The sequence below is a fragment of the Lontra canadensis genome, unplaced genomic scaffold, assembly GCF_010015895.1.
Source record: "Lontra canadensis isolate GAN:19392208 unplaced genomic scaffold, GSC_riverotter_1.0 scaffold104, whole genome shotgun sequence".
Lineage (NCBI taxonomy): Eukaryota > Metazoa > Chordata > Mammalia > Carnivora > Mustelidae > Lontra > Lontra canadensis.
Window position 1 is genome coordinate 3,905,904 of NW_022631098.1, and position 9,552 is coordinate 3,915,455.

Genomic DNA, 9,552 nt, shown 5'->3' on the forward strand with positions numbered 1-9,552 from the left:
GGGGGGGCGTGAGGTCCAAAACTTGGGTGGTGGGGTCTGAGACATCAAGTCGGGCTGCCCGCAGGGCCGGGCAAAGTTCCGCGGCTCCGAGGCCGCCGCAGCCCCAGCAGCAGCAGCAGGTAGAGCGAGCGGGCCGGCCGGGAGCGGCGGGCCTGCGCTCGCGGGTGCGGGTGTCGCTCCGCGCCCCAAACCCCGGAATGCAACATCCCTCTTGCCACTAGGGAGAACGCACGCTCTCTAGTAATTCAACACCCTTACTTTCAAACTGGAGGCGGGGGGGGGGGGGTTGGTTGGGGAAGAAGTTCTAATAAATCCCCCCTCCCCTACACTGCAAAACGTAATTCTACCCGCGCTGGCTGGATTTTCAGAGTCCCCTGAAGGGACCGGCCAGGCCGCGCTGGGGCCGCGCCCAGGCGGCGGGAAGCCGCGGCTCCCGCGGGGCTGGGGGGGTCCAGGGCCCACCTCGAGGGCGGCTCGAGCGCCCGAGCGGAGCAGAAACGCGCGGCGGCTGCTTCGGGCCGCGCCCCGCCGCTCTCGCCGGCCCCGAGGTTCGGCCTGGCCCGCCGGGCCGTTAGAGCGGCGGCGCCGCGGCCCGCGGGGCGCGAACAGAGAGACGCGCGAGGGCCTCGCGGCGCGGCCGCCGGGCAGCGCGGACCCCGCAACTTCTCGCCGCCACCTCAGCGTCTCCGGCGCCGCCTGGGGAACAGGGGTGGGGGAAGGGAGGGCGCCGGCGGCTTACCCTGAGAGCGAGCGGCTCCTTCCCGCCCCGAGCGCGGCTGGGGCGCTGCGCGGCGGCGCCGGGCGTCGCGGCGGCGGCAGGGAGGGAGAGGCGGCGGTGGGAAGCGCTGGGCCGCCGGAGACGAGAAGCGCGGCCACCGCCGCAGACAGCTCCGCAATATGGCCGCCCGGCGGCTCCTCGGGGGGAAAGGCGGGGCTGCCCCGCGCCCCCCGCCTCCCCCTGCCGGCCGGCCGGCCTCGCGCCGCGGCCTGAGCGCCAACCCCGCCGCCGCCGCCGCCGCCGCCGTGAGGGCCGCCCGCGCCCCGCCCCCCGCGCTCGCTCGGGACCGCCGCACGCCGCGTCGCCGGGGGTCGCGGAGCGGGGTGGGGACGCGTGAGGGTGGGCCTCCGACAGGGAGCCCGGCGGAAAGCCCTTCCTGGCGGGACTGGGCTGGAGGGACGCGGGCTGTGAGGGCGCCCGCCGCCCCCCCTCCCCGCTAGTGGGAACTTGAAACTCCCGCTGGTGCCAGAAAACTCGCCCAGGGCGTTTCCATCGCCCCCGAGGAGGGACTCCTCTTCCCGAAGGGGATCCAGAACCGATCGGGGTGTTACTTGGCCGCGCAGCTGGAGAATCCTGGACCAGGAGACAGAAACCGGCCTATCTTAGAGAAATTTCTGTTTGCCACAGAGGACGTTGAAATGATTGTAGCAGTTTTTACCCAACTAGGAAAACTTGCTTTTTCGGATAACTCCACCAAAACCTCGATGGTTATGTCCCCATCGCGAGTGCAGATTTTTATCCTTTAGACAAGGATATTTGATCACTTTTTATTACTACCGACATTTTTGGGGGGCAGTTGGAAGGAAAAGCTGGAACTGAGGCCCCCCAAAAGCAGCCAAACCTAAATTATCCTAGAATTACAGGTTAGACAGTTGGTCCTAGCCTAACCCCAGGCCGCTCTCTTTAGTCAGCGGCTGGGACTAGACAGACTCTTCCTAGTCCCTGTTCTCCCATCCTCTCTGTGTCTTCTCCTGGGATTCAAAGAGCAACACCTGCTAGGAGTAAACATGAACGGTAGTGCACGAAACCAGATTGGTCCAGCTTGCCCCTTTTGCAATCTTCCTGTAGTTTACCTTTTATGAACAAACTTGAGATTCAAATAACAAAATCTCAAGAGTGCACTTAACTTTTATAGAACAAATAATTCATATCCTTCCTGCGTTAGCATTTGTCTTCCCTGAGACAGTAGCGTTTCCAGGAACTCTCTCACCAGATTACTTTCACTAAACTCCATCCCAGCTTCGGTGAGTCTCCCCCAATGCCCTCTGCGACCTCTCTGAACAATTAAAAACCCCTTGAGTTAAACTCCAAGGTCTTTAGATGGCAAATTCCTCAAGGATGGGAACCAGGTGTGTGCTTTTTCTTAACTAAAAGACGACTCCCTGACTTTATCCCCAGGGTGCAAGATTTAGCCAGGTAATTGTTCAACCTTCCACAATCAAGTTGCATGAGTAAAGATAGTCCAAGTATTAGGTAAATTCCTGGAGAGTACACTAATCAAGCAAAAGTATGCAACATACATACTTAGCAGAAGTTGCTACACTTTTACATACTTTTACAATAAAAACAGGATTCACTATCGTTTGTCACATGCTAGGCACTAGAGCAACAGGCTTTTCACATGAGCCTCTCTTTTGATAATTACAACAACCCTGTGTTTGGGGTCAATATTAACATTGACCCTTTTTTAAAAAAAAATCATCTAATAAAGAGCCTCAAAGGAGTTAAGTAATCTGTAATACAGCCAGGAAGTGGCAGAGCAATGACCAAACCTAGTTATATTTGACTCCAGAGCCTTGATTTTATCCTAAACTCTGTGCAAACAGACCAGAAAATGTGACCTTTCAGTTGGCTATCATATTAGTAAATCTTTAAGTAAAAGATAACATTCAAGGGTGGTGAGATAAAAAGGGTACTCTCAGACATTGTGAGTGGGAGTGTAAACTGAAACAACCTATTTAGAAAGCAATTTGGCACAGTGATTCAACCTATAAAAATGTGCATCCTCTTGTAACCCATAATCCCATATCTGGAATTCTTCCTGAATGAAATCATCCGAAATAGAGCAAAAGCTTTATTCATAAACTGTAGATCACAATAGTATTTATAAGATGCAAAAATTAAACACAGAAACGAAGTGTCTGTTTGTTTGTTTTGGAAACGAACAGGTAAAAGGTAGCCATATATGCTCTGTCATATTTTGGGTAAGGAGTTTAAATGTTTATGCGATGTGTAACACATGCATATTTTTTGTAGTATTAGAGGGAGGAAACAAGTTACAAAACTATCCATGCATTATGATCACATGTATGTTTAAAAAAAACTAACAACAAAGAGGAGCCTGGGTGGCTCACTTGGTTGAGTGTCCAACTCTTGTTTTAGTCTCAGGTCATGATCTCCGGGTTTTTAGGCTCTGCGCTCAGTGGGGAGTCTGCTTGAGACTCTGTCTCTGCCTTCGCTCCTGCCTCTCTCTCCATGCCCCATGCCCACACACTCTCTCTCAAAAAAAAAAAAAGTACACACACACTCTCTCTCTCTCAAAACAAAAAGAAGTATGAAGTGTTAGGAAAACGAAAAAGATTGAAACCCAGGGTTGGCTGCACGGTCTTCTATAGGTATTTTTTTTTCTTTATTCTATTCTTCAGGGTTTTTTTTTTTTTTCCTTACTTTTACAGTATAAAAAAATTATTTAAGTTTAGTTTTACTACAGTGTGGGTCATCAATGACACAAAAGGAGCTAATGAACTTAACCGGCCAAACTTTATAGTCAGGGGTCAGTGTAACTGCCATCTACACACATCATTGTTTTGGTTTTTTTCCTTACATCAAATATATGCATCTTTAATGAAATATGAGTGACTTAATTGAAAAATTTCTCAGTTTTACCCCAACATTTCAGATTTCAAAGGGGAAGGTTCACATATTTGCTGAAACTACATTCTTTCAGAAAAACAATCTGATGATATTATGAGTAGTTACAAAAAAATTCATATAACCCCTACCTAATATGCATGAAAAAGACAGACCAGGGGCGCCTGGGTGGTACGTTCAATTCTTGGTTTCAGCTCAGGTCATGATCTCAGAGTCCTGAGAGCCCCTCTCTCTCAAATAAATAAATAAATCTTAAAAAAAAAAAAAGACCAAAAGCAATCTCTTACAATCTATTACTAACTCTTCTATGCTACAATCTGATTGCACTCCACCATAACATACTAATTCTGGATTCTAGAATTCCAATGATAGTTACAAAGCATTTGTCTCACTAGCACATATAAAATTCCTTCTTGAAGAAAACTCCTTTTTGCAAGTGTGGTTTGTAAATGGAAGGTTTTCCCATCTTGAATAAACATTGAGTTCCATGCCCTTGGGTAGTTTGAGTAAGACTAGTCTCCCGCCCTCTGGACTCTGTAATGAGAAAGGCAAACAAACAATTGTGCCGTATGAGCTGTAATAAAGATGGACACATCGCAGCAAGTGAGACAGAAAAGAAGGGTGGTTCACTTTGCCTGGAGAAGAGAAAGTCCCTCAGAGGAAGGGTGGGGGGGTTGAACTGGTGAGTAGAGGGATTCCTAAGGGGGAAGACGGGGAAAAGCAATCAACTTCGAAGACTGCATAGCAAGATAGGGTTGATATTGAGATAAGGATGTTTATGACCAGAAAGGTAAGTTGAGATTTGCTTGGGAAGATCAGAATTTGCCCTTCATCCTTAAGGAAGTAGGAATCCATATAAGGCAGTCAGAAGGGGAATAATGGGTTCCCCTTTGTGTTAGTAAAGTAACAGGCAGCCACATGGATGACTTGGAAGAGTGGTTCCGTGGCTCAGAGATCGGTGAGATCGCCCGGGACACCTTAGTTTTGCTGTAAAAGTCTAGGCCAGAGAGGATGAAGGACTGACTGTGGGAGGTTTCAAAGATGAAAAATTGGAAATAGAATCTTTTTAAAAAAATTTTGGAGGGGCACCTGGGTGGCTCAGTGGGTTAAGCCTCTGCCTTTGGCTCAGGTCATGATCTTAGGGTCCTGGAATCAAGCCCCGAGTCAGGCTCTCTGCTCAGCAGGGAGCCCATTTCCCAGTTCTCTCTGCCTGCCTCTGCCTACTTGTGATCTCTGTCAAATAAATAAAATCTTTAAAAAAAATTTTTTTTGGAGATAGGCTTCAAGGAGTAAGAGAAAAGAATATGAAAATGATGTGAGGGTTTCCAACGGGTACCATTAAGATAATTAGGAAGTATAAAAAAGTAGAAGGGAGCAGTCAAGATAATTAGGCAAGTTACAGAGATGCTGATTTGAAGTCTCTATGGGTAATCTAGGAGCAAGCACATATTCAGTAACTGGAAATCAGAGCTATAGCGAATGAGACATCCAATAAATTCTCACTGAATAAATGAACATCAGTAACATCTTTAAAACAGGCCTTTTATTTCTAGCTGCATCTTCAGAAAATACAGTTTTGTTCAAATCAAGGATTTGAATATTAAATATTAGATATTAAATTAATCTAAGCATCATTATATACTAATGTGTTTTTCCATTAAAAATTTATTCACTATTTTTTAAAAGCTATAAAGATGTAAAATCACAAAATAGACTTTTCTATTATGAACTGTGGTATTTCATACCTGATTCCCACTATCTTGCATATTTAAGTACATATTCACAGTGTGCTCTCCAATATAATGGCCCTCAGTAAAAAGAGACAAAGTAAATAAAACTATCTTATCATCTGCTTTGTATGCCTAGTAGGCCATACAAATTTAATTGCTGATATAAGCTATAAAATTTCAGTACAGTCAACAGAGGTTTGATGCGTAACGTACCGAAAGGAAGACTCGGGAAACCGCAGGTCTGCTCCTGCCTTTATTCTCTATCAAAGATCAAATTACATAAGTACATAATTCATAATGTGTTTGCAGATATAAGCATATTAATCTTCAACGATGACAAGGTAAAAGTTGTTACTTAATCCTTTCTGCTTGTATAATAGAAAAGCCAGTTAGTTTGTGATAAAAGGCAATAGAATTTCAGAGGTAAGCAACAAGAGTGGAGAGTCTAAATGAGGGAGTTCATAACCTTGGCTTTAGTCCCAATTCCTACAAACAAGTTGCTAAATGACCTTGGAAGATGCGATGAGCTAGTCTGTAACTTACTTGCAGAGAGTGTTAAACAAAGGAGAATGTGACCCCTGTTGTGCCTTACCCAGAGCTTATCGGAAGGCCTCAGGGATTTTCAGGACCAGAAGAAGATCTCAAAAAGCATTGACTCCCCTCTCCAGTATTATTGGGAAATGGCCACCCCATCAAAAGTGGCTTCCTCCCACTAACTGTGTGAGCGCTCTAGGAAAAAAAATAATTTAAAAAAAAATTTCTCTCAACTCCCAGTTTTCTCTACTATTAAATGGGGAGCTGGATTAGACTGACCATCTGTATACTTTCTTCAAGCTCTAAAATTCTTCAACTCTGATTCAGATTCTGACTCACCTGTAAAATATTTGGTTCTCATATATAACATGTAATTTCTAGAATTTATTATGTATCTTATGACCTATGCAGAAAGTAATTGTGCACAGAGAATCACTTCATAGTGTTTCATAATATTTGACCCAAATATCCATTTGTTTATGACTCAGTAAGCTTTGTCCTTCTCTCATGACAGAGATATAAGTATTTTTTTTTTTAAGATTTTATTTATTTGACTGGGATCACAAGCAGGCAGAGAGGCAGGCAGAGAGGAGGAAGCAGGCTCCCCGCTGAGCAGAGGAGCCCTATGCAGGGCTTGATCCCAGGACCCTGAGATCAAGACCCGAGCCGAAGGCAGAGGCTCAACCCACTGACCGCCCAGGTGCCCCAACATATAAGTAAATAAATGAATAAATATTCACCCTTTAGAATTTTAGCACTGAGTATTCTAGACAGCTGTTTTCTAGTTTGTAACCCTTTAGTTGTATTTTAATTTAGTTAAATGTATACCACAGTTATTATTATTGGAGGAAAGGTGTCCGGCCCTCATGAAGGGGCTCGCGTAGAAGACTTAAAGCTCTTCTGTGGTGGTTCTCACATACATCCGCGTGCTCTCTGATACCCGTCCCTGCAGAGGTGGGACCTGGTTCCCCTCCTCCACGAGTGTGGGCTGGATATAGTGACTTGCTTCTAACAAACAGAAAAGTAGACTGATGGTATGTGACTCCTGAGAGAAGATCCTAAAAGGCACTGCAGCTTCCTCTTCATTGGCTCTCTCTGGGATCACCTGCTTTGGGGCAAACCAGAGGCCCCATCACCAGGACGCCCAAGCAGTTTCTGGAGATGCTCCACGGTAGGAAGTGGAGGCCTCCTGCCGGGAGCCAGTGTGGACCGGAGGCCTTCCTCGAACAGCCACGTGAGTAAGCCACTGTGGAACCCGATGAATCTTCCAGCCCCGGCAAGCGGTCAGGTGACTGCAGCCCCCGCCAAGAACCTGAATGCCACCCCTTGAAAGACCCCCACGCCAGAACCACCCAGCTCAGCGGCTCCGGACTCCTTGACCCACAGAAATCATGAGGTAACGTTGACTTAAGTCACTAAGAGTTGGGCACTATTTTTATGTAACGAAAGATAACTAAAGCATTGACCTATGAGGATTTCCACTCGAGTTGGGGCATCTTTAGTTTAAAAAAACGATTGAATTCTGGAATACAGTCAAATAGTTTTAAATCTGGACAGGACTTCAAAGAAGACTCTGCCTCTCACTTCGCAGAAGCAGAAATGAGGATCTGCAGAGTTTGTGAGCTCACAGTCTGGGAGCTTCCATTATCCCCTGTCTCGACAAGAAATACAGGAGCCCTCCTTAACACTTCCCTCTCCTTCACCTCCTTCATACCCAACCTATTCCTTAACCCTATGGCTCTTACCTCCTCTTGCCTCAGTCTCATCTTTCCTATCTCTACCACCTCCAACCAGATCACACGACGGTTCTCTCCTGGACCAGCAATAGGCTTCTAACTGGTCTTCTCATGTCAGCTCACATGCCCCCTACAATTATTTCCCAATATTGAACCCAGCGTTAATGCGCTGAAATGTAGTTATGACTATCTCACATCGGCTTCCCATTTCCTCTTCCCCAGACCCATTGGTTGACCTCCTAGTATTGGTCATTGGTTTGCGTTTATTCTCCAAGCTCAAGCCATTCTGACCATGCATAATTCCTAGAATATGCTGGTCCTCTCCCAGGGCCACTAGGAGTTTGCATATACAGCTCCCTCTGCCCCACTGATCTAGTTGACACCTGATAATCCTTCAGCTCTCAATCACAGTCACGCCTGCACGGGCCACCCTGCCACCCTGGCACAACCTCCATGTGACTTGTCTTTGTAGGACTTCATAACAGTTGTATTGCTAATTCACAGATTTTTAAAAAGTTGATGTCTGTCCTCTCTATTAGACCACCAGTCTATAAATGTGGATACAATGTCAATTTCTTTTCACTCTTGTGTCTTAGCACTTACCACGATGCGTTATATGATATTCAATAAATATTTGCTGAATGAATGAAATGACCCAAGAAGTTAGTGTGAGACTAAAATCTCGATTTCCTGACTCCAAATCTCATGTTAATTACAACCTGCTGCTCTCAATTTGGTGTACTCAAGTCTGAGTCCCAACACAATGCATTTATTAAGTGCAGAGAAAATCACTCATACTTTTTGAATATTGCTTTTGGCAACACTAATGGTTTATAATATCTAGGTATGGTTATTGTAGTAAAATAACGAAGTCCTCGCACGGGCTTGTTTACTTTGGGACTTGGCCACTTATTTCCTGAAATACATCTGTGATCGTTAATTTTGTCTGTCAATTTGACTGGTTTAAGGGGTACCCAGATAACTGGTTAAAAATATTTCGGGGGGCATGTCTGTGAAGGTGTTTCTGGAAGAGGTTAACATTTGGCTCTGGGTACTGAGGGAAGAGATCTGCCTTCACCAGTGTAGGCGGGTCTCACACAATCTCTTGGGGGTCCAAATGGAACAAAAAGGTGAAGGAAGAGCTAATTCTCTTTCTTTTTGAGTTGGAACATCCATCGTCTGTTCTTGCACTTGTGAGCTCCCAGTTCCCAGGCCGTCAGACTCCAGGACTTATGCCAGCAGCCCCTTTGTTCAGGCTTGCACTGGGAGACAGACCACTGCACCCTGAGTCTTGGGCCTTCAGACGGAGACTAAATGATACCACTGGCTCTCCTCGCTCTCCAGCTGGCAGACCCCAGATCATGGGACTTCTTGGCCTCCATAACTGCCTGAGCCAATTCCTATAATACATCTTCTCATATATTTCTTTATTGGTTCTGTTTTCCTCTGGAGAGCCTCAAAGCATACAACCTGCCATTACTCAAAACAGTTCAAAAGCAACTTTTATTATAAATTGCTTTTACACAACATGAGAGTTAATGACTTAGTCACTGCGGTCCGTCCTCATCCCTGCCAGGCAGCCTGTGGCCTGCCAGTTTCACTCATGGACAGAGCATTCTAGAAGCCTCACCCAGAGCCAGGAGCAAGACTTCAGTGGGCTTGTGCTAGGGAAGCTTCTATATACTTCAGGAAAAGAAAAGAAAAAAAATGTTAGTAATGGAATATACGAATGCTTTTCTAATCAAGAAGATAATACATCTATGTAATGATTCAGAAAAGTTGGAGAGATGGTCTGAATCAGAATTGGCTGTTTCTGTGAAATCCTTTGCTGTTACTGATAACTACGGATGAAGAAAGGGGGAAAGAGGACAAACTTGTAGGCCCTTTGCAAATTTGCTTGGGT

The 9,552-nt window shown here is 46.0% G+C and overlaps 1 protein-coding gene and 1 non-coding gene across 2 annotated transcripts in view; one reads left to right on the forward strand and one right to left on the reverse strand.

Moving 5' to 3' along the window:
* LOC116855573 (hapless 2-like) overlaps nucleotides 1-7,625 on the reverse strand; it is a 24,798-nt gene extending 17,173 nt beyond the window's left edge. The window contains exons 1-2 of the mRNA XM_032838410.1: nucleotides 7,498-7,625; nucleotides 740-1,351 (exon numbers count right to left, since the gene is read on the reverse strand). Coding sequence (XP_032694301.1) covers nucleotides 740-1,351; nucleotides 7,498-7,625 — 740 coding nt within the window. The remainder of the gene's footprint in view (nucleotides 1-739; nucleotides 1,352-7,497) is intronic.
* A 1,577-nt stretch (nucleotides 7,626-9,202) lies between these two features.
* Nucleotides 9,203-9,335, forward strand: LOC116855617. The gene has a single exon (XR_004380400.1). It is a non-coding gene; the product is annotated as a small nucleolar RNA SNORA52 (small nucleolar RNA).
* Nucleotides 9,336-9,552: the final 217 nt, after the last annotated feature.